The sequence below is a fragment of the Cryphonectria parasitica genome, assembly GCF_011745365.1.
Source record: "Cryphonectria parasitica EP155 unplaced genomic scaffold M406scaffold_3, whole genome shotgun sequence".
NCBI lineage: Eukaryota > Fungi > Ascomycota > Sordariomycetes > Diaporthales > Cryphonectriaceae > Cryphonectria > Cryphonectria parasitica.
The window spans coordinates 3,470,689-3,494,156 of NW_024468911.1; the positions used below are offsets into that span (position 1 = coordinate 3,470,689).

At 53.6% G+C, this 23,468-nt stretch overlaps 9 protein-coding genes across 9 annotated transcripts; 7 read left to right on the forward strand and 2 right to left on the reverse strand.

Moving 5' to 3' along the window:
- Window positions 1-354: 354 nt before the first annotated feature.
- Window positions 355-1,970, forward strand: M406DRAFT_252297 (uncharacterized protein; the record flags this gene model as incomplete). The annotated part of the gene is made up of 2 exons (XM_040916831.1): window positions 355-1,649; window positions 1,748-1,970. 2 exons carry the CDS (start codon window positions 355-357, stop codon window positions 1,968-1,970), a joined length of 1,518 nt encoding a protein of 505 aa, XP_040778612.1.
- A 1,397-nt stretch (window positions 1,971-3,367) lies between these two features.
- Window positions 3,368-4,687, forward strand: M406DRAFT_238659 (CenpB-DNA-bind-domain-containing protein; the record flags this gene model as incomplete). The annotated part of the gene is made up of 2 exons (XM_040916078.1): window positions 3,368-4,318; window positions 4,502-4,687. Coding segments are annotated over 2 exons (1,137 nt in total), but the record flags the coding sequence as incomplete, so codon positions are not given.
- A 1,084-nt stretch (window positions 4,688-5,771) lies between these two features.
- M406DRAFT_102052 (uncharacterized protein) lies at window positions 5,772-6,479 on the forward strand (the record flags this gene model as incomplete). Its single annotated transcript, XM_040914981.1, has 1 exon — window positions 5,772-6,479. A coding segment is annotated over one exon (316 nt), but the record flags the coding sequence as incomplete, so codon positions are not given.
- A 111-nt stretch (window positions 6,480-6,590) lies between these two features.
- Window positions 6,591-9,422, reverse strand: M406DRAFT_90189 (uncharacterized protein; the record flags this gene model as incomplete). The annotated part of the gene is made up of 4 exons (XM_040926169.1): window positions 9,079-9,422; window positions 8,668-8,763; window positions 7,626-8,390; window positions 6,591-7,478 (listed from the first exon to the last, which is right to left on the reverse strand). The coding sequence occupies exons 1-4, from the start codon at window positions 9,082-9,084 to the stop codon at window positions 6,591-6,593; spliced, it is 1,755 nt and encodes a 584-aa protein (XP_040778615.1). The 5' UTR covers window positions 9,085-9,422.
- Window positions 9,423-9,533: 111 nt separating this feature from the next.
- M406DRAFT_355647 (uncharacterized protein) lies at window positions 9,534-10,229 on the forward strand. The gene has a single exon (XM_040923218.1). The coding sequence runs from the start codon at window positions 9,810-9,812 to the stop codon at window positions 10,134-10,136; it is 327 nt and encodes a 108-aa protein (XP_040778616.1). The 5' UTR covers window positions 9,534-9,809; the 3' UTR covers window positions 10,137-10,229.
- A 6,904-nt stretch (window positions 10,230-17,133) lies between these two features.
- M406DRAFT_102054 (uncharacterized protein) lies at window positions 17,134-17,823 on the forward strand. The gene has a single exon (XM_040914982.1). It carries the CDS (start codon window positions 17,224-17,226, stop codon window positions 17,572-17,574), a length of 351 nt encoding a protein of 116 aa, XP_040778617.1. The 5' UTR covers window positions 17,134-17,223; the 3' UTR covers window positions 17,575-17,823.
- Window positions 17,815-19,925, reverse strand: M406DRAFT_288793 (P-loop containing nucleoside triphosphate hydrolase protein; the record flags this gene model as incomplete). The annotated part of the gene is made up of 2 exons (XM_040918816.1): window positions 19,647-19,925; window positions 17,815-19,563 (listed from the first exon to the last, which is right to left on the reverse strand). Exons 1-2 carry the CDS (start codon window positions 19,914-19,916, stop codon window positions 17,815-17,817), a joined length of 2,019 nt encoding a protein of 672 aa, XP_040778618.1. The 5' UTR covers window positions 19,917-19,925.
- Window positions 19,926-20,665: 740 nt separating this feature from the next.
- Window positions 20,666-22,135, forward strand: M406DRAFT_254320 (uncharacterized protein; the record flags this gene model as incomplete). Its single annotated transcript, XM_040916955.1, has 1 exon — window positions 20,666-22,135. One exon carries the CDS (start codon window positions 20,666-20,668, stop codon window positions 22,133-22,135), a length of 1,470 nt encoding a protein of 489 aa, XP_040778619.1.
- A 376-nt stretch (window positions 22,136-22,511) lies between these two features.
- Window positions 22,512-23,325, forward strand: M406DRAFT_106672 (uncharacterized protein; the record flags this gene model as incomplete). Its single annotated transcript, XM_040915203.1, has 1 exon — window positions 22,512-23,325. Exon 1 carries the CDS (start codon window positions 22,903-22,905, stop codon window positions 23,323-23,325), a length of 423 nt encoding a protein of 140 aa, XP_040778620.1. The 5' UTR covers window positions 22,512-22,902.
- Window positions 23,326-23,468: the final 143 nt, after the last annotated feature.

Genomic DNA, 23,468 nt, shown 5'->3' on the forward strand with positions numbered 1-23,468 from the left:
GCTGCCCACACTTCGTCCAGTCACGTTCCCACTCCCCGAACAACTCGACACCATTGACAAAGAACCACTGCCTTCCCTTTCATCGTCGCCGTCGAGGACAACGGATTTACCTCTTGAAAAAGCTCACAGTCCCCCACAGCTCCCCCCCCTCTTTATTGCTTTTGTTAGATACTACTTCCCATCTGTCTTCGCCTCCCCAACGCCGTCAAAAAGATGTCGGCAAATATGATGGGCTGGGTTGCTGCACCTGGCACCCAACAACCTCCACCGCCTCCTGGACCTAACTCGTACCCATATGCCAACCGTAGGTCCCCCTTCTTCCATCCAGCCAGCCCACCGCTTCCATCGTGATAGATGACTAACGCTCTCTTCGCAGCCGCTTACACTCAGGTTCAAGTTCGCCAAAGCTTCGGTCAAACCTTTCCCGTTCCTCCTCCACCCATCGTCTTCCCAGGCGTTCCTGTTCCTCCACCGCCATCTTATGGTGCCTCTCAAACGTCCATGTCGCCCCCAGCTAATCAACCCGGACCGCCCAACAAGGGTCGCATCGAGTGGCCGGACTCTGTTCGCGACTATGTCCGACGATCTTTCATGCCCAGCAACCTAGATCCTTCAGTTACCAGAGCCGAGATGGAGACCCAGCTCAAGGCAACCATCTCCGCCGCCACTGACTCCGGTCACCTGCACACCATCAAGTGGGAGACCCACCCGCTCCCGCAGGAACTGATCAGGTCGGCGCGAGCAAAACAAGCCGAGGAGGACCAGAAGATGCGTGACGCGCCCAGAAGTGGCAAGAAGCGCAAGTCTCTTGACATGGAGGACCCCAACAATGATAGTAGATCTGCCACCGCAGCACCCTGGCACCGTAACCCTCTGGAGAGCCGCATCAGCTACGCCACGCCAAACGACGCCTCCAAGCTGCCCGATGAGCCGTTGGCCAAGAGTAAGTACCAGAAGGCCAGCGAGAAGCGACAGAAACGGCAGGAGCGCTTCAACACTGGCGCATACAAATCTCCTCCCCAGAGATCTCCCACACCTCCGCCCCCAGCCGGTCCGGTCGTTGGCACGTGCGAGACCCTGGAGAAGTCGTACCTGCGACTGACCGCGCCACCAAAACCCGAGACCGTCCGCCCGGAGCGTGTGCTTCGCAAGACGCTGGAGCTGCTCAAGCGGCAGTGGCGGAAGGACAGTAACTACTCTTACATTTGCGATCAGTTCAAGTCCATGCGCCAGGATCTTACCGTGCAGCGCATCAAGAACGATTTCACAGTACGCGTCTACGAGAACCATGCCCGGATTGCCATGGAGAAGGGGGACCTTGGTGAGTATAATCAGTGCCAGACCCAGCTGATGGCCCTGTACAAGCTGGGTCTGAAGGGGAACCCCAACGAGTTCAAGGCCTACCGTATCTTGTATTTCATCCACACCGCCAACCGCCTGGCGCTGAATGATGCCTTGGCGGATCTAACCACAGCAGAGAAATCGGAGCCTTCGATCAAACACGCTCTCGATGTCCGTTCGGCCCTGGCCACGGGCAACTATCACCGCTTCTTCCAGCTCTACCAGGACCCACCCGTCTTGGGCGGCTACCTGATGGATATGTTTGTCGGCCGTGAGCGACTCGCTGCTCTATGCAACATCTGCAAAGCGTAAGCCCTTCCTCCCCCAAAAATCCCGTCTTCTCGATTCACCACCACTACCAGTAATCTTGTAACAAACTTCGATGATACTAATTCTTTCCCTGCAGATACAAGCCTGAAGTTAAACTCCGGTTCGTTACTGAGGAGCTCGGATTTATGTCAGACGAGGATGCAGCGCAGTTCATTGTGAATCACAATGCAGCTCATCTCCTTGTCTCCAAAGAGCAAGAAGACAACGACCTCTATTTCCTAGCCGGCAAAGGCCTCGGGTTCTTCGAGGCTGCAAAGGCTGCAGCGTTCGGCCGAGTGGACATCAAGGGACAAATTTGATTTCCAGAGCCATTCTTCATTTCATCGTCTTTTCTCTTTACTTCCTTTGCCCTTTTCCCTCAACCGGGCATACATGTTCTCATCATTGCCTCGTCGACGACTTCGGCGTTCTTCGACCCCGAGCCACATTGTCACCTGCCTACCTGTGACCCATTCTCGCCCTGAAATCGAGCTCTACTCTCTTATTCTGTTCTCCACTGGTGCGGCGTCTTGAGGCCCATTGCGCATTCTCAGCTTCGATGAGTACGAGCGCCAACGGTGGATTATGAACACGTCTCCAGCCTACGCCCAAAACAGAGATACCACTTTCCTTCTTCTGACAACGATACACAGCTAACTTTGATGCGAACGACTTCCTTGCGGAAGTGTTTGGGAGGAAGGGACCGGAGAATCTGCCGTTCTTGGCGCTGGGGGATGTTCAGACGTGTCATTGCTTAAGTATGGCGCAGGCGTGAGTTTACAAAGCATGATCACTCCTATCACCCCTCCTGCTACTCTGGGCCGTTATGGTGTGGCTTGAGCAGATTGCCAGGCAATGAATTCATGTGGCTATTGGAAATACCACATGCACTATGCGAACTGGAAGAGGCTGAGATTATGGATATTATGGAGCTTATTTGTTATCCAAAGGACCAACCAAGGGCGTCGATTAGTAGCCAGGCGTTGAGGAATTTTGTGTAGTCATTGTTACTCGGAACATATCAAAAAGAACCCATTTGACCCGTGATTATTACACGTCTCGTGGGATTAGCCATTTGGGTCTATCTCTTGAATACTTCCTCTGTGCCATACATAGTAATAGTCATGACGGCTCCTCGGTTGGTAAGGACAATCAATGGTGTACTGCTTTGCGTGGTGGCGCTAGTCATCTGCCCCTTTAGAAGGTTATGACACTTGGGGTCGGTTCTCTACCCAGGTGCTCTAATATGAGGTAACAGCGCACCGCTTATGTAATACAACCTGTGCAGTCGGGCAGCCGCTTCCCCTTTAAAGGCTAACCCCGCAAGCTTAGACACCCCGACGTGGTCTTAGCAAGGTATTCCACCTCTTTAAGCAAATCATCCCTCGCATCCACCTTTGTCGCGAATTGCATCCGTCGCATCTCTTAAAACCGGCCAGCCCCCTCGAGGAACAAATAAAAACTGGACCCCGACTCGACTCGAAGCGGCTCGCCAGCCGCTTCTAAGTACGACCTCATCTCCGCCGCCGCCGCCGTTGCCAGCGTCATGGACGCCTCGGGCCTCAGCAGCGCAGCAGACGGTGCCGCCCCAAACTCGTCGAGGGCAGGAGGTGGAGGGGGGGGTGGTGGTAATGATGGAGGAGGAGCTGGAGGAGGCTCAGGTACAGGCACAGGCGAAGGAGGAGGGGGAGGAGGAGGAGAAGCCTCATCCAAGCTGCGCCACTCCCTCTCCCTCGACCAGCGCCGCGCCCTCCGCCGTTGGGCCAACTCACAGACCATCCGTCCTTCCCACAAGGCATGTATGGAGTGGTTCGCCTCACAGTACGGTCAGACCATCAGCCAGTCCACCGTCTCGCACTCGCTGTCGCCAAAGTACGCGCGCCTCGATGGCGACCCCCAGCTGTCCGGGTCCCGCCTGCGCTTCGGTAACTGGCCCGACGTCGAGAAGCTGGTGCTCATGTGGCACCACAGCATGGTCAACACCGGCCGCCAGCCCAGCAACGAGGAGCTCGCCGACAAGGCCAAGAGCATCTTCCAGCAGCTCCCCCGCTACAAGGACGAGCAAGCCCCCGAGTTCTCCCCCGGCTGGATCCACCGCTTCAAGAAACGCTACGGCCTGCTGATCCGCCGCCAGCGCCGGCACGGCAACGCTGCGCCCTCGCAGGACGACCTCCCCTACCTCGTCGACACCGTCCCTCGCCTGATGAACGTCTCCGCCAACACGAGCCTCGCGGCAATAAGAGAGACCATCAACCGCATCATCGGCGCTCAGCCGTCCCTTACCATCTGCTCCCGCGTGAGGCACGAGATCGTGCGGAGGCTGAACCACCAGATCAACCATAATGGCCAGCCGAACCAGGCCCACCTGCCTCTAGACGCTGCCGACCCCCACCATGCCACTGACCACAGCATGGATGGCGGCGAGCATCACTACGGAGAAGACGACGACCCCGAAATCATGCTCCAGAACGCCCTGCACGCCCTGCAGCAGGAGGAGGCGGACGTGGAGGCGCACGCGGCCGAGGAGCGCGAGTCGCGCGAAAGGACAGAGAGGGGAATATCGTCGCTGGCTCCTCCTCTAAGCGCGAGTGGCTTGACGTATGCTCAGCACGCCGCAGCAGGTGCACTGGCCACACCTGTCAAGAATGGCGTCGCTGCACCGAACCAGGTACATAGTGCTGGTGGTAGCAGCAGCAGCAGCTCGGGACAGTCATCGCAGCAGCAACACACGCCGCAGCCGCAGCCGCAGCCGCAACAACAGCACCGGCCACAGCAGCATCAGCAGCATCATCATCATCATCAACAACAACAGCAGCAGCAGCAACAACAACAGCAACAACCACAACATCAGCCGCACGAGGATCGTTTCACACCCGTAGGCGGAGGAGCTGAGGATCTGAACCTCACACCGATCCCGTCCAACGGGCCCATCTCCAGTACGGACCGGCCCCAGCGATGTCCATTTTGCATCAACCAGCGGATGCTCAGGACGATCAAGGAGGCTATCGAACATATGGCCACCCATGTGGTGGTCTGAATCATGGTTACTCTTTACACGATGTACTTTCTTCTTCGGAGTTTCGGTGTCCTTTCCGAGGGTTTTGAATCTTTAGGCATCAACCATTTTAGTATTTACAAGCGGCAAGCAAGGACAGCTTTTGGAGCGTTGGTTTCCGGCGTTAATGGGCAAAAAAAGGAAAAGGAAAGTTTATGATGAGTAGGGACATTTGGCGCTACGCACAAAGGGCGCAACGAATTGCTGAGGAGCATTAATGACAAGGCTCGAGGCCCGTTTTGCCTCTTTTTCTTTACTTGTTTATATTTATTGTTCTGTGGAAAATCCCGGTCTACGAGGAGCCCACATTTTTGTCTTGATGAGAGGAAGGAAGAAGTAGATTTCGAAAACAATTGATACCTCTCTGGATTCTACATTCACAAAAGCGAGATATTATCATCAGAACCTGTGTCTTTTGCATGTCTAACATACTCTCGTGCGTGTATATACGTGTATATCAAAAGTCCCAGGACTATCGAAGGCATTACCTCCCGATGTCATTTCATGTCAAAGAAAACAAGAAGAGAAAAACCATGGTTGATAATTTAGTCCTCTATACTCCATAGTCTGGTCAACTACTACTCATTGCTTCTATGGGCACTCTCTTCTCACTCAACATACCTTATAAAGCCCCTTACAACAATAGTTACAAAAGAGGACAGAAAGAAGGTCAGGGGAATGCTCAACCCATTCCGTTCTGACCTTTTTTCTCTGCCTTTTTTTTCTTCTTCTTTTCCTTCCTTTTCTTTTCCCTCAGAGGCCTGCAGAATTGTGCGTTTTATCCTGCCTACATCTATTAGGGAAAAATGCGACCTACCAGGCAACATAACATGATGGACTGAGTATTCGCGGCTGCAATACTGGCATCGTGATGGAATTATCACGGTGAAGATTATCATAATGGCAGTGGCAGGCAGGCAGGCAGGCAGGGAAATAAGAACGTTTTTAGTGAGTATTTCATGGGAGAAGCAGTAGGGTACCTGGTAAACTACCTTCCTGCCTGCCTCCTCCAAGTTGAGCAATAAAAATCACGAGCAAGGAGGCACCGGTCAACAACAATATCTTTTTCAAAAAGGTTCTTCAGATTTCCACATCATTGCTTCAGCACAGCAGGCTTGCTTCCAGCTTGGGTACTTCTACCATGGCTCAGACACCACCAAGCCCTATTGAAACTCATATTGGCAAACAACACAAGGACAGACACCCCATATGGAGCAGCTCTGTCCTTAAAAAACAAATTGTCAACCCTCCTTCTCATCCTACTACCAGGTATACCAACGCGCCAGTCTCACGTCCCTCAACATGTTCTTTTCAAGGGCCATTTCCAGGCTCTCGAATTTAGAGAGGGGGGTTTTGGGGGGTTGGGGGTGGGGGGGGAATGATAAAGAGACAGAAGCCGAAAAACCGCCCGAAAATATCTGGCACGAAAAATGAAAGCAAAAATGACCGCAAAACGCCATGACCTTTCCACCAGAGTAAAAGGGCCCCGCATAGACATTTCCCATCATCATAAGTTACTGGCTTGTGCTTTTCCTGTGTGGAGGTAGTGCAGAGAAGCCAAATCCAAGGCAACTGAAAATCCCAAAATGCAATAACACCTGAATCACAACGTTGGGAGTGTACTGTAGGGCACTGCTGCCCGAAGTACTACAGCGATTATTGCATTGACAGACTTTGGAGAGGCTCAGAAAGCGCATAGGAAAGCTGTGCAAGGGGTCCTCCAACAGCCTGGGAATGCTCGATTGTTTGAGAAGGGTATCAGAGTCTCAACACGACACGCGCCTTTGGTGAATGCAGAACAAAAGAATTGCCAGTGCAGTAACAATGGCAAGAAGGGGGAAAGGGGGGGGGGTATCCAACAATGCAAAGGATTCGACAAGATTGATCAAACTTGCTCCACATATAGCAGCAGCTTCTCGTTGCGCTCCAAGGCTGTGTCGAGATCATTGTTGCTGATCATGGGCAACTTGTCCCCGGACCTCTCGTCCTTGTAGGATATATCGATCGAGTCACTGGAGGGAACCTTCAGCCGGTCACGGATCTTCTCGTACAATTCGCGGAACTGGATGTCTGTCGGTACGCGGATGGCGATCAGGTCGCCGTTGAAGCTCAGCTTGATCTTCATGGCGGATGCCTGCTGGTTCAGACCTGGAGACATCGAGTTCTGCGATGGTTGCGAGATGGACGAGTTCTGGCGCGGCATGCCGTTAGGTCCACGCTGGGCAGGAGCTGCCGACAGTCCTCCGTACCCATTTCCATTCAGGCTGTTTTTCGATGGCTGCTGGGACACAGCGTCTGGTGGCGTGTCTTGAGAAGATTGCTGAGAGCCTCCAGAGAGTCGATATTCTTCTCCGCCCGTGTTCGGGTCGATTTCGTAATCCCCTTCTCTCGGCGTGAAGAACTGCCTCACCAGGTTGCACCTCGAGATGTATTCTGGCTGGTTCAAAAGATTCTTCACGTAGGCATCCAGATTGTGCAGCCGCCCCTCCGTGATGGCATCCGTCACGTAGTTGACAGGACCGGGCATGTACGGCAGGGTTCGCTTCTGTGAGCCTGTGTTTCCAGCCTCGGCGGGAAACTCGGTCAGGAGCGCGATCTGGAAGTCATAAAAGTCTTCGTAGTATCGCGAGAGTTCCCAATGCCGTCCGTCCTCCAGTGCAGCCTCGATAACGAACCAGTATTTGTCTTCCGCGAAGCAGTATCGGGGTATCCGTGCAGAGAGAGGAGCGTAAGGCGGAGAAGCGGGCGCACTGGTCTGTTGTGGGCTAGAGAACTGCTGCTGATTCTGTGTATTTCGTTGTGAGTTATAGCCAGACTGTTGCTTGCCACAACCTGTTAGCTTCTTCGCTTTATGCTGTCATGCGCAGAAAATTGTAATGATGGCGGGGGTGTTTGTGTGTGTGAGAGAGAGAAAACTTACGTTGTTCTGTTGGCCATTCGCTTGTTGGCTTGTCCGGCTATTGGCCTGTTGGAGGCTCATGCGCTCCATGCCCTGTTCCACGCTCTGTTGTCCCGTCGGTGCTCCACTGTCAAACTTGCCCAGCGTAATGCTGCTGTTTTTATAGTCCGCGGCCATCTTCTTCCATTCCTCAACCCTCGGTATTCCTGCCCTCTTAATGGCACCGCCAGGGTCGGCAACTGGCGTGTTTGAAGCCATGTCGCGGATCTCGATGAAGGAAACTGGGATGAGTCCCGGGCCGCCCAGCCTCCCTATTGGCTTTGCCACGAACCACTCGGGATTCGACTGAGCGATAACGATGATGGCCTCTCCTGCTTTCGCCTCTAGTTCATCGGCCCGCTCGGCCTGGAAGTCGTACATGACTATTCCGTAGACCATGGCGCCGTTCTTGGTCGACATCTTGGAGATGCGCTGACTGGGTGTCGCCGAGGGAGTAGGTGTGACGCTGGAGGCGGAGATCTCAGAATAGCCCGAGTCGTGGTCGGGATTGTTGGTGGCGCCGGGGGATGGTCGACTCGAATCAGAGTTGGCGCTGTCGCGCTCTGTGCGGCCGAGGGCTTTGAAATAGGAGACAGGCACAAGGCCTCGGGCGTCTGGCAGGGCAGGATTGCAGGCCTCGTACCAATCGTTATCGTTTTCGCGACCGATGACGTGGAAGAAGTCGCCGCGGGAAAAGCTGAGCTCCTGGCTGGAGCATGCCTCATAATCGTAAAGGGCCCGAATGACCTGTGAACACGTCTCGTGTCAGCCACCGACGGGAAAATCGTGTGTATTTGGTTGAGTTGGAAAGCCTTGATTGCATTGCGCATGGATGTGAGAGGCTAGAGCGGGGTTCATCTGGTGGAGCATGAACGACTAAAGTCCGCTGCGTCGCCCGGCCCATGCCCTCTCGCTTGTAGTCGCCAATGCCCGGTGCAGAGGCCAGCATGGGGGACTTGGCACGAGAAATCGGAGATGACCAGCTGTGCTGTGGATATCAGGAGTAAATTACAGAATGACGTACCTTCTTTGGAGGAACTATTGCGAGAGCTGATTTGGGCGCGATCGAGACATGAGCTTTGCCGTCCTTTTCTCCGCCCTTAATCGACCTTCGCAGGGCCTTAAAGACGCGTATGGTGTCAGCTTGGCTATTTCTCGACATGTGCAACGACATATTGGTGCTGTGTGATCGCACGAGCGAGGTACTTGAGAATAGGAATGGGGGGAGAGGGGGAGAGGGGGAGAGGGGGGAGGCTGTGGTGATACCGCGTGACGGATTTTGATGGAGGAGGCCAAGGAGGAGCGCGGATGCATCGCCAAAGCGGGAACACAACATGAGGGCTCGCGATGAAGTGGTGATCAGTGGAAGGAGGAAGGAGACGAGCGGACCGCGTGGTTGTGAGTTTTTGGTAGGGGACGGCAGGCGAAGACGAACCTTCATCTTTCCTACAGCAGCGCTTTCCTTCTGCAGAGGTTAATTGCTTTTCTTTTCTCGGGTAAACGACGACGGTAAACGAGTGCCGGGTTCGCAAGCTGGGCCTCGTCACCCTCTTGTTGCTTCTTCGACCCTCTCCTCGCTTTTCCCCTCTTCTTCTTCTTCTTCCTTCTTATTCTTTCTTATTTAGCCTCCTCGTTTTTTCCCTTCTCCCGCGCAGGCGCAAAAAGAAAAGAAATAGGAACTCGGAATCCCAACTGGCCAATGAATCGAGGACGGGCAAGGATTGGAATGCAACCCTGGTCTGCGCTGAGATACACTTGCCGCAGGGAGGTTTCTGTGTGGATCAGCTGCCTCCAATGGTGACGTTCAGGTATTGCCAAGTGCCGGCGCAGATGCGAGGGAGATGCAGGCGGTCTTCGATTCTAGACAGGTGGTTGGCAGAAGCGACAAGCTGGAGAAAATATAATATCTCAGCCGTGGGGCAGCTCGGTTATGGGATGTTCGGGGTGAAGGCTGGTTGGTGATGTCGTCACTTCTGGCACGTAGTCACGCGGAAGGGGGAGAAAGAAATAAAAAGCTGCGCCGGGTGGATGTCTGTGCCTGGCCTAGGTTGGCAGGTGCTCGAGGGTAAATTGGCGTGCGTCAAGTGGAATCGTGTCGGGCGCGCCCGCTCCGGAATTTCAGGTCGTGCCGTGTGTTGTGTGTGATTTATTTGGTCTCCAGTTGGTATGGAGAGAAGGATGAGAGACGGGTCGTGCGCAGCGTACGATGACCAGTGTCCTGCGCTTCTTTGTTTCCCGATTTTCTTTGCTGTGTCAGTCACAGAAGTACCCTCATTTGGTACTGGTGAGTCGGTCGGGTGGAGTCGAAGCCAGCCAGGTCCAAGTGCAGCGCAGTGCGGTGCGGTGCGGTGCGGTGCGGTGGTGGTGCGGAGCAGAGCACAGAGCAGAGCAGCGCAAGTTGAGAGAGTTTGGGTCCAACTCGGGAAGCAGTCTGACGGAGTGCAGGTGACGGATCCAAACTTGACGTCGTTTAATGGTCCGTGCTATCAATGATCGTTTGTTCGGGTTGTGTTTCTTAAGTCCGTGCCCTGGGAATCGGTTTTGGCTCGTCGAAGTGGCGGGGAGGGGCGAGGAAACAAATTAATGTGTCGCGTCACTCGGCAGTGTCAGTGGGTGTGAGTTGGCAATATTTGAGACAGACAGGTTCGAATTTGTGGCGGAGGGAGAAAGAAAGAGAGAGAAAGAGAGGGTTGGGCTGGTGGTGACTGTCGGGTTTCGACGGTGAAGGTGACGACGTTCCCAGAGAGAATGTAAGGCAGACAAGAGGTCGTCGGGTCGGGAGGGAAGCAGATTAGGCAGGGAAAGAAAAGTCGAGGACCAGCATAGGATAGGACAGTGTCAGGCAGAGCCACTGTAAGGGTAGGATAGGACAGGGACGGTATTCAAAAAGGGGGCTGCATGCAAGGTTGACAATTGTCCTAAAGTGCGGGCGGAACCTCGAAAACAAGAAGAGACACAGAAAGGAAAAAGCAAAAAAAATAAACGGCAGAGATTGGAGCCCATTTTTGTGCATGCAGGCAATGGGAACATGGATCAGGACAATGGAGGGGAAGAGTGGGAGAAGGGGGGGGATGGTTAATGGGCTACGGGCGGCGGCGCATGGCTGCCACTACCGCACCAATGCAGTATAGTTAGGTATAGGCTGCTCTATAGGCTACCCTTGTTTCCAGGTCCCCCTCCTCTCCATTTACCAGTCACCTTCCCAGTTTTCATGTTCTCTTTATCTTATTCTCCTTCGTTTGTCTGTGCCCTTTTTCTTTCTTTTGTTTCTCTCTCAGAAAAATAAAGACCACATTCCCTTCTTTTCCCTCCTCTGCCGTTCTGTCACTTGACCCGTCATGATATTATGTCCCCTCGCGCGTCCTCATTCCCATCCTCCTTCTCCCCATATCACCCACTTCTTACGTCTTCGCCTCTTTTCCCGGACCCCAGTACCCATGCGAGTACGCTCCATGCGACCCACATGAGCCTCGTCTCTCTCTGCCTGTGCCTCCTTCTCCTCCCAGAAAAGGAAAAGAATGTGAAAGAAAGAATAAAAGGCACAGGTCCAACCGATCGACCGCAACGCTCGCCCTGCCGCGCTGTCTGTGACGGGGTACAAATGGTACATGGTGAGGTGTGGGTGGGAGAGACACGCGGGTGCAAGTGGCCAGCGCTGGACGAGGCCACCAAGACCTGCGCCAAACGTCGGGAGGCCATGCACCACCACCCTACTAGTACATAAAGTTGAACCGCAGCAGGGCAGGACGGGACAGGGGGGGAGGGAAGAGAGGCAGGGGTGGGGTTTTGGGGAATGGATCACAGGCCCAGGACAGGTACTGTGGTACAGGCTCAGGCACAGGTACCATAGGTCATCGTACATACTGCGGTACCGTAGTACAAGGCAAGGCATGGATAGGTGTGGACACCTAGGCGCCTGGGCACCAGGGCAGAGCCAGGGCGTGGTGGCAGAGCGGCAGGGGGGGGGGCCAAACAGCAGGGGCATGCCAAGGAACTCGAGGGCACACAGGAGGGGAGCTTTTCTCTTCTTGTTCATTGTTCCCTTTGTTTTTTTTTTAAAAAAAAAAATCACTAATGGGATGAGAATCTGTTGGTGGGCGGTCGATGGCAGGGATCGCCCAAGTCAACAGGGACTGCCTGTCACGGTCTTTTTTCTTTCTTTCTTCCTAATTCTCCTCCCTTCCTCAGCCCGCAGTGATGGGGTCATTGGGCATCGTCACTGCTCTCCACTGGGCTCTCCACCGTCTCGGTAACAGCTAGAGCTCAAAGCAGCAGAGGGCGCCCACCTCTCTCTCCCCCTCCGGTGTGTCCAATGTCCACTCAGCCCCCTTGTCATCACCATGATCACGAACAAACGTTCGTCATCATCATCATTGTTCTCATGCTGCAAGACCCCACAGAATACTATTGTATAACATGGTATTAATTATATAGCATGCGGTGCACTCAACTCAATCGCCTATTGAGATCACACTGCCTAGGAAGCTAAACTTTATGTATATGCCACTACAGTAGGATGGCAACATCGACGCACACTAGAGTGGCCGATTGGTATTGGCCCCGGCCCTGCCCGCCGACCAGAATTCAAAACAATTGGTGATGCTATTCCTGGCGTTTGGGAGTGAGTGAGTGGGCCAAACAACTAGGCCTGTGAGCACCGCAAGCATGGGACACATCTTCAGCTACTATGTATTGCACCTCACCGCCTTCTCCCCTTCCTCCTCCCCCTCATCGTCATCATCATCGAGGCTTGGGCATATTATGTACCTCCAGCCGTTCAGCTTGGGGCGGCTGGGTGTCCCGAGGCTTGGCTATGGTCTGTCCGCCGATGACTCGGATAAGATGTCTGCCGAAGCAATGAGCTCCAATAACTCCTGTCAGATTGATGTGTTGCAGCGAGCGCCATCGCCTTCCTCGACGCACAAGGTTCTCTACAGCACCTTTTTTTACAAAATTGGCGCTGTCTCACCATCTCTGGCCATGGACCAAACAAGGTCTAGGCTCGAGGATCCGAGTAGATAGTGCCCGTACCTTAAGGCTGCCATGTAGTATAACAAATCTTGGGATTCTCGCTATCTTATCATCGACGACAATTCCGCTGCGGTGCCTTATAACGATCACCACATCGTATCATAGTATGTAAGTAGCTGTGAGTCCAGACCATCACCAGGCGGGCCTAATCAGTTCATCTACCAGGATTGACCCAGATCCGTTTTCTTCGTCACCCACCACAGGCTTGTCCATCTATCTGCTCAGAGGTTTTCGTATTCAAGATTTTGGATCGTGGTCTTGCAGCTGCTGCTGATGGAGGAACCGTTTTTCTGCCACCCTCAAACACTACCCAAAGGAGAAACAGTTCGGACAGCCCGGCATCTTGGGCAAGCAATCGATTCCCTCCCTTTTATCCTCCATGTCGCAGCAACCAGGGGGCTTGTACAACCTACCAGTACCACAGTACATTGCTACAGTACAAGCATGGCGATCTGATTCCGATCCGCTCTCGCTGATCAACCTCGCGGTGGCGGCTTTGGCTCACGCCAGATCGCCGTTCATCCTTCCAACGAGGCTTTCTGTGCTATCAATCATGTACATTTTGTGCACTTGGTGATACACACACGCTCTCTCTTTTAAAAGTACATGGTATATTTTCCCCTCCTCATATAATATTAACAACGGCAGCCGTCAATGATTTGATATTCCGGGGTGGTCGACAGCAGCCAGTCAGCGCGATGCACAACACAAAACGCAACGCTGTTCCGTTCGTCCCAAGACTAAACCCGGCGTGCATGCATGGATGGCAGACCGAGAGAGAGGACAATTGCTAAATGTTCCCGACGCGAGAGAGAGAGAGAGAGAGAGTGTGTGTGTGTGTGTGTGTGTGTGTGTGTGTGTGTGTGTGTGTGTGTGTGTGTGTGTATTATCCCCTTCCTCTCGTTTCCCCCCACGGCTACACGAAAATAAACAAGGAAACCTGCATGTGTGTCGTGTGATGTGTGATGGTGTGTCCTCCTGCTGGATACGAAGTTGGACGAACGGGCAGGATAAGTTACACAGTATCAAGACTCTGGGGCCATCAAATGGCGTTTGTTTTCTGAAATCCACACGCTGGGTCTCTCGGACCCTTCGACGAGTTTTGTGCCTGACACCATGCTCTGCACCTCTGACACGATTGCCGAGATTTCAAAACGAGAGAGAAAGAAGAAGAAGAAAAGAAGGGGGAGTGCACAGGCAGTCCATTCGTAGATATTTTCACTCTACGCGCCGGGTTCTCGCGCGCGCGTCACGAGTGGTCCGTCTCAAACCCTCACACATACACATAGCAATCGAATAATCTTGCAGCCAGAGAAGCTAGTTGCCACGTCTTGTTGCACTGCGTTATTTCGGATATGCTAGGGAATTGATAGCAATCACGATCTTGATAAGCAATGGTGGACGATGAAAATCACCAGATTGTTTTGATTCATCGGTTCCATTGTGGTAATGGTGGTGGTAGCAGCAGCTGGCCAAGAACTCCACTCCAGGCTCAGAACACAGGCCACAAAATCCTGCAGGAAGAACGATTTTTTCTTTTTCTTTTGGCCGCCCCCCCCCCCCCGGTCCCTCCTTGCAGGCACGACCCCACACAAGCTTTCGACATTGTCGTCATAATGCAAGGCACCAGGAGTGGTCTTTCCCCATCGGATCCCCGTTGCCATGCAGCAAGCGCATGCATGGAATCTCTTCTCCCTTCGTTGCTTCTTCTTCCATCCCCTCACAGGAATTATCTCTTCCGGGCAGCGTCTCGAATAGATTGCGCAAACCACATCAACCCGTGCACGGTCTAGGCCAGGGGTGAGGAGGGGAAGGTTCCAGCCGGGATGCAACGTGCAACGCTGCCGGGGGGCGGGGATCACCTCCCGACCCTTTTTGTTTTCTTTTTTTCTTTTTTCCTTGGAGCGGATCCCATCAATCCATCAATCCAGCATCCAGCATCCAGCATCCAGCATCAATCAATCAGCATGGCGGACGGGGAAGGGAGGGAGGACACAACGCCCACCGGAGATGGGTGTCTCCACATTGACTTACAGAGCCTTACTATGGCCATTATAGTTTTTTTGGTCTCCTAGGCAGAGTGAAAGAGAGAGAGAGAGAGAAGACAAATCGCTTTCCTCGCCATGGACTCCGCTCCCTTGCATATAGTCATTCCATATCGCCGTCGGTCATCTCCTCAGAGCCTAAAGCATGTACCATTGAGAGCAGGTCTTGGGCGTTACTCGCGCACACATGTGTTTGCTTAAGAGCAACGGTTTCTTGAACAGGGGCTCTCTTGACACAGACGCAGGGTTGTGCCTCTTTCGAACAGCTCTAGTCCGAACGTCATATCCGCAATCAAGGCATACACGCCGAGTCATGGAGTTTCAGTCTCTTTGTGAAGTTTCTCGGGACAAAACGAAGCCAGAAGAGCACAAACATGAACACCACCAGGACAAGAGAAAATGGAATGACATCCGGCGTGCTTGTGGGTCTCAGGCTGACTTTTTCTTTTCTTCTCCTTCTTTTCCCTTTTCGGTTAAGGAAAGAAGGAAACACTGCTGCACATGGTCGGACGACACACCAAAGAGGCGTATGCACCTGCGCATGCACATGCAGCTCAGCTGCAGGTCTACTTAGCTATAGTGCCTGTATGTAAGGGGAGACACCCCTTCCTCACAGCCTGTGACAGAATGAAGCATAGCTGAGCACACATATGCCGAGGTGCATTAATCAGCATGTCTTGCAAGCATGTGTATTGCGGCTCTGTTAGCCTCCGAGCCTGTCGCATTCGCGGGTCTCAAGGGTCGGCCTCTAGCGAAACCCCAGCAGAGGCCCCTTGGACCCTTAGTTTCTGCATGTACGTGCGTATTCAAACCACTCACAGCATCAGCGTCGTCCTCGATGTCTGATGATATATATTAGCGCCCTTTGGCCGATCTTCTGTATATAATGCATCTTGCCCACCCAAGCTGCGTCTGAAGCTGACTCTGCGTGTGTGTGGGTGTGTAGGTGTGTGTGAGTGTGCGTGGCCGTAACGGTTGATGGAGAGTAACCCGGTTAGACATCGATTGTGAAACACGCAGAATAGAAGCCAGTCTTTTTCTCAAGGGAAGAAAAGCCAATCTACTGACAGCGGTCACTCTCTGCCACTCTCTATGGCGTTGCATCTGTTGGGGCACAAAGCTACTCAGCCACCAAGCCTCGGCTGCTACCATCATGCATTCGGTATTCTCTGAGTGGATGTCAATATCAGAACTGTATTATAGGAGAAACATTCGGCCAGGGTAATATGTACATATCTACTATGCACTATCGATCAGTACTACGTTTGTCAACTACGAGATGACCCCGCGACACTTTGCGGGAATTGAACAAGCCGTTCTTTGTCTCACCAACTCCAAAAAAAAAAAAAAGGGTGACGTGAAAAGAAAAGTCAAGATAAAAAACCCCAGAGTTCATGCAGTGCCGTTTTCATCCCTCCCGTCCCAAAAGATGCGGGCGAATAAGGAGACGGCGCACGCACGTGTTCAGTGCCGAGCGGATCGAGACCCTCCCGACGGCCAGCGTGAAACTCTCAACTCTCGAGGAGGGGTGGGTTGGCACCCAAGTCTAAAAAAGAGAAAGAGAGAAAGCGAGAGAAAAGAAGAGAAAATGAAATAAAAAATACATTGGTCTCGCAAAGGGCCCCAGGGGTTCACCCACCTCTTGTGTGCCCTGAAACATTTTTGGCCGCCGACGTGTGATGGGCTCAGGATCACCCCCCTGGGGATCCTCTAATTTTTTCCTCCCTCTCTTCCTCCTCCTCCTTTGCGAACCGAAGGAGAAGGTTGTGCGACTCAAACCAGTCCATCCGTAGGGGGGGGGGGGGGGAAACATACTATTTCGTGCCGAGTAGGTTGTGTCAAGTTATTGTACTACTGAGGTGAGCCGTTCACGTCTTACTCATCCTGCTTCAGGTATTCAGGGAGGGTGCAATAGAGTAAGAAAAGGAAGAAGGAAAAATCAGTGCAGTACCGGATGACGTTCTTTTTTTCCCTTTTGTGATCTCACCACGGGCAGATCCCTGGCCGAGTTTGAGCCTCAGATCCTACCTCCTAACCGCAAAGAGCGCCCCCGTTGGTTGCCATGTTGGTTCGGGTCACGGCTTCACGTGCTGGCCTGGCCTGGGGCCTGTTGAGGTGAGATTTTCGCGCCGTATGGACGGGTGTGAGGTAAGGTCGTCCAGAAAAGGGACCACGTAGGTGCTGATGACAGATAAGGTCGGAGGACGACACTAAGAATAAACGAAAAGGCAACGGAAGTAGTCAGACCCCAGTCCTTACATTGGGGCCACCACTTGTCGATTTGTGCACTTCGGCTTTGTATATTTCTGAGAGCATTCGAGGATGATCATGTCTAGACAATGACAAAGTACGCGCTCCGAACACGGAAGCAGCGTGAGGATCACGAGCCTTGAGAGTATTGATGATCAATCTTCGGTACGGTGCTAGAATTTGCTTCAACGTCCTGGAGACGACATGTCGAGACAGGCGCGAGTTGCATGAGTACTTTGTAGACATCAGGCGGCATGCTCGATTGTAAATCCATCATCGTGCCGAGACTCCCACCTGGTTGCAATCCCATTGGGCCCTCACCAAACTGTCGAGTTGATTCTTCGTCTGTCCTCACTATCAACCTCGCGTTCATCATCGCCCCCTCACTTACTTCTCCTAGTCCCTCGCCCCCATCCTCTTCTCCGCCAACACACCCTCGGTTAGGCTGGGAAAGGATTAGCCAGACTGGAGAGGGGCTGAAAAGGAAGCCCCGCGAGTTCGGTGATCCTCCGGCTGCATTTCGCCTCATAGTAGGTCATTGCCACTGGTTGACAAACACGAAACGTGCCGTGGCCGAAGTCGAGGGGCATGATGAGAAATTGTAAGATCTTGTGAAGAGGTGACTGGTGAGCTGCCTCATGCATCAAAGTTTCTTTTTTTCTTCTTCTGATCAAGTGTCTGCTTTGCTTTGCAATTGTAGCTGAGCGGAGTGGTTCTGACGCCGATGAGAGGCGGCGACGGTCAGTTGGTGGAAAGATGGGAAGGTTTGCATCGCAAATGTTGTCGTGGCTTGATGGGATCAATTTTGCCATAATGACCCAAGGAAAACCAGGCCGTCCACCCAGTCATCTCTCAAGCGGACCAACGGTGACCTTCTCTCTTTGTTTCCTCTGCGCTTCCTGCTCCCATACAGTCTGCTGCTTGACCTGCTTCCGCTTGGTGGCCTGCAGGTCCGAGAAGCGCCCTCGGGCACCATGCTTGATCTTTGTGATCATATCTGCAGCCTTGCCCTTGGTGATATCAGCAGCCGTCAGCGGGTCCTCCGCCGGGCGCATCTTGTTCAGGAACTTGAGCTGCCCGTCTGTCGGCGGTGCGTTCCGCCACCCCTGTCGTCTCGAGATGATGTAGTGCGGGAAATGCTCGCCAGCATATTTGTCTGCGCCGTGGACGGCGTCAGCGAAGCTCGTCGCCTTGAGGAGCTCCCTAGGTGTGGCATACGGCGACTTGGATTTTACACTGGCTGACAGCTTTCGCATGACAATGACACGCCAGAAGGCCGAGCCTGCATCCTCGGTGCTGTCCTTCTCCAGCCGCAGGTATGTCCCAGAATCGCTAGATAGGATGTACTTGTTAGGGCCGACCTGTACCCACGAGTTGTGGGTGAGGGTGTAGATGTGCCTCTCGCCTGATGTGTCTGAAATTAGGTCGAAGACGGAGTCGTACTCTGTGAAGGTGACCTTCTGGGGGAGGCCTTGTGGAATTGAGAGAGCCTCGCCATCATATACCTGCTTTTGACGCGTGTCCTCGGCCTCTTGGCGTTCTCTAGTGCTCTTCATATCGTCCACGGTGGCGTTGTTAATCAACTCACTGGGGTCGAGGCCAAATAGCGTCGGGACAGTCACAATTCCGGTCTCGAGGCTCGATACCATGTCGATGATGTGACAGTCCTTCTTCCCTTGATGCAGCCTCATGCCTCGACCAATCATCTGGACGAGAAGGTTTCGAGAGCGAGTAGGCCGAGCAAGAACAACGCAGTCGATGTTAGGGATGTCGGTGCCCTCAGTGAAGACACCGCAGTTCAGCAGCACAGGGAATTCGCCGCGCTTGAAAGCGTCTAGGATCTCGCCTCTCTCGATCTTGTGTGTATCCCCAGTGACGAACCGAGCGTCAAGGCCGTAGTGCCGGAACTTGGCCGTGAGACCTGCGACGTGACTCAGATCCACGCAAAACACCAACGTCGACTTCCTCTCGGGCGCCTTGGCCAGCCACGAGCGTACCGTCACATCGTTGACCTGCTCTGTATTGACAGCCTTGGACAGCTCTGAGGCTACGAAGTCGCCCCCACCCTGCATCTTCTTGACTTGCGTGATGTCTGCCGTGGATTTCACGGTGGTGAAGATGACGCCAGAGAGCCATTTCTCGTCGATCATGTCGACATAGTCTTTATGATAGACGATCTCGTCGATGGCTGCGCCGAGTTTGACGCCATCAAATCTTGAGAATGTTGCTGATACGCCGACCAAGTTCGGGGTATCGGCGCTCTTCTTGTCGAGCCCAAAATGTCTGAGAACTTTCATGTAGCCGGGTGCAACTATATGATGAGCCTCGTCGACAAGGATGAGCTTGAAGTTGTCTCGGTTGTACTTCTGGAGCCTCTCGTCCTTCTGGAGGCTTGCGACGCTAGCGACGGTGATGTCTGCAAGGCCGCTGGCTTTGGCATTGGCCATGTCTATCTCGACTGTCTTGTCAGGGTATGCACTGATGCAGTGCCTTGCTGCCTGCTCTACCAGTTCTCGACGATGAGCCAATATCAAAGTCTGAGTTGCTCTTTCTGCAGGAGGGTCGATGTGTGATATGAGATGAGTAAAAATGACCTTTCAATTCTTTGTGTGAGTTGAGTCCAGAAAAACGTGCAGACAAGTAAATAAAAAAAAAGTGTCGAAAGAGAGAGACTCACAGTTTTACCACCTCCCGTGGCCAGTGAGATCCCGACTCTCTTGTGTCCATTCTTCAATGCAGACACAACAGACTGGATACATTCCCGCTGGTAGTCTCGCAGTTGAACTGGTTGTAGTGAGGACTGGGTTGCAAAGCCTCTCAGGCAGCAAATGGAAGGCCCGGGGCTCCGCCAGAGGCCCTGCAGGGACCCTTGAGATATCCTCCGTGGGCTCGAGCTCCAGGCTGCTCGAGAAGCGGGCCTCAAGCACTTCAAGACTGGCTGCAGCATGTCGATGCCTCTCAGCCTTGTGCGTTGGTTGACGTTAAAGGGAGATTTGGACCGGGGGGCGGAAAGAGAGCTCCTCTTCCAGGTCGCGCCACAGCCTAGCTCCACAGCGGGACCCTGAACGTGTGGAAGTGCCTTGTAACAGCTGCGCAAGGGTACTGCGGGTGCCACTAAGTTTTCACCCCTGCGCGCCGCAAAAGATCCCTGTAACCAAACCTTTCTCAGAACTGTTTGTTCCCTCGTCCACGACTCTCAAAACATGCTATGACGGCAGCTGTCAAGATGGATAGCAGCGATAACAAGACGAGCGAGGTCGTCGAGCGATGAGAGTTTGAGGTACGCAAGCCCCAGTTGCCGCCAGATCATTGATTTCCCCATGAAGTCATCTGCGGCATCACGTGCGCAAAATGCCTTCCTCCTCCTCTTCCACCTCTGACGGCCATGTGAGCGACCATGGTCGCCAGGTCGTTGAGTCAATCGAAGAGGTTGAAGATATGTCGATGACAGGGTCCGATCAAGACTATGAAGAGGGCGGCGATCTGTCTAAGGAACAGGCACCGCCATCGGGCCAACCTGCATTCACCGACTACTCTCCGGACGACACAGACAACACCGCATCAGCAGGGAAGCAAGTGAATGAGGAGCAGTGGCCAAGCGAAGATGAACTTGCGGGAAAGGAGAAAAAGTCTCGCAAGAGGAAATCACCAACCGAAGAAGCGGACTCCGATTTTCATGTGGGGCATAGAGATGATATGCGACCGATGAAGAAGGCCAAAGCATCACATATCCACGAGTATTTGTCCTTATTGAACGAGGACATTAAGCATGCAGCCTATCAATATGTTTCAAAGGACCGCGAACAGTTTGACGAGAGGATTGCTCTACCAGCATCACAAATCGGCATGACGACCTGGACATCGATGGAAAAAGAGCGGTTCTTCGAGTCCCTCGGCCGTCTTGGTCGAGACGATGCAGCTGGGATTGCTCAGAGAATCCGGAGTAAGGGCGAGATGGAGGTCAGACAGTACATGAAGCTCCTCCAAGATGGTCTCGCCGCCCGGCGGCAGCAAAATGAGCTTGATCCCCTAGAGCTAGCAGACTTCCCTGCCGCTCTCGAGTTAAGCCAAGGATGCTGTGAGGCCCTGGAAGAGCTAGCAGATAAGATCGCTAAGCGACAAGGAAACTCGGAGGATGCATCTGAGGAGCGTGAGCATGGCCAAGGGTGGCTCATCTATCAAGGGAGCCACTTCGACACTGCAGACAAGGAGGCGGAGACGGACATTCCCAAGTTGACAAGGGTTCTCAGAGTCTCTGAGTGGCTTGCATTGTCAGAGCGCTTCTTCATGAACGCGCCCACAGAGGAGGGAAACTGGCAATCTGTGAACGGGGGTCTCCCCTCTCTCCGACGAACGGCCCTGGAAGATTATTTTTCACTTGCTCTTATGCTGACCAAACGGTTGGTATCGGCGACACTCTACATGGCAGCTTCCCGCATACGATCGGAGCGTGGATACAGGCCAGAAACCCGAGATTTTGTAAAGAAGAAAGACGTCCAGGCCGCGGCCCTGTCACTAGGCCTCGCCATGCAGAAGCCACCCCTGACAAGATGTGTGAGGCGGCTGGGGCTATCTGTCTACGAGGACCCGCCGCGGCCGGATGAGGATGACGGCGAGAGGGAGCCTATTTCCCACGATATTGTCGAAGATGACCTTGGAGTTGGGGAGCAGCAGGGCATTGGCCGGATTCGACACTACATGGAGAGCATAGCCCTCTCTTCAGGCGAGAGCTCGATATCCTCCGATTCACCGGCGGCAGGAAGCAGCTCAGAGGAGGACGAGCACCCGGACGACAGCTCGCAGGAGCAGACAGACAGCGAGGAGAAAGAGGAAATACGATACGAAGCGGAAGAAGCCATCCTCTACTCGGCCGTCGACTCAGTCCAACACAAGAGGGCCGGTCAAGCATTGCTTCGGCGAATCAAGGCAGAAAGGGCGGCGGAGAGATATGCAGATTCCGTGGACGCCCAAGCCAGTTACCAAGAGGAGAAGCGGATGTGGACAATTCTTGGCAAGCAACCATCGGAGATGACGATCGACCCTGGTCTCCCTCCCTCTGGACGGAGACAGAAGATATCGGTGGATGCTGGATATTCCGTAGGTAAGGACTGGAGAGACAAGACAAAGATCATCAGCGAATGGGAAGCTAGGTACGAAGGATTATGAGAGGTGCATCCGGTACAAGATATACAATACCACCAGTTGTCGTTGATATAGGGAGAATGGAATGCCATGAATGTCGGCAGTAGTCCGGGAATAAGTGAACCTCTTAAAGCGCTTACATGAACTGGTGGATACCTCGGCAGCAACCCTGATCGACCCTGGTACCTTGTCCAGAAAGTGGCTGTGCTCCTTCCCACTGCACTGTATCGAGACGTACGCATTTCGCCTTCCGTCCCTCCCGTCGCAAGGAGGTTACGACAAGGGAGATGAGTTGAGACGCATTCGTGTTTGAGGGACGACTTCCGCTACGCATCTTCCTTTTCCATTCCCTTGTCGACTACGGCAAACCATCTTCCTTTCTTTCTTCAATTTTTCCTCTCCTTGTTTGTATTTTCTCCCCTCTGGCCAACAGACATCTCACCCTTTCAAATCTCCCAGTCATTTCAATCTGACTCGTCGCCTTTTTCCTTTCACAAAGGGGCCGCTAGTCCACCCACACACCCAAGTGACTTGCTCACTTACTTAACTTACTCCTCACCATATTTGACCACGCCAACGCCACTACACCACATCATCCCCCCCGCTGCTTCCACGCGTCCAATTCATTTTCACGCATTTCCTCCACATCAAACTCCCAACAGACCAAGCTCTCGCGCGAGACCTTGCTGACGATCGTCATCATCGACTATCTTTGCATATCATCGCTACAGCCTCATTAACCCCGACGGCCACTCCATCCTGCTTGTTTTCCCTCTTCAACCCGCCCAACCATGTCCGGCAAACCTACCGACGCGCCGCCGTCCTACTACGCTGGTGGCCCTCAGGCCCCCAAGCCTACCTACAACAACCAGCAGTACCCTCCCCAGGACCAATATCCCCCGCAAGGCCAGTTCGGCGGCGGCGCGGGCGTCCCATCCCAGGGCGGGAACGGCGGATACTACCAGCAGCAGCCCCAAATGGGCTACTACGGCCCCCAACAAGGGCCCCCATACCAGCAGGGCCCTTACCCCCCGCAGGGTCCGTACCAACAAGGCCCATACGGTCCGCAACAGGGTGGCTACTATCAGCAGGGCCCGTATGGTCCGCAGGGAGGCTACTATCAAGACGGACGGGGCAACGGTGCTGGCGTGGGCATGATTGAGGGCTTGATGGCTGCGCTGTGCTGTTGTTGCTGTCTGGACCTCCTCATCTAAGTGGCAGCCATGGCTTACACCTCCATCCATTGGGCCGGGGGGGGGGGGTAGTAGGACCCTCCAAGGCCACTGAGGGTGAGTGCAGAAGAGGAGGGATGGAACATCACATTAGGCATGCTCCGGGACAACATCGCTCGGAGGGG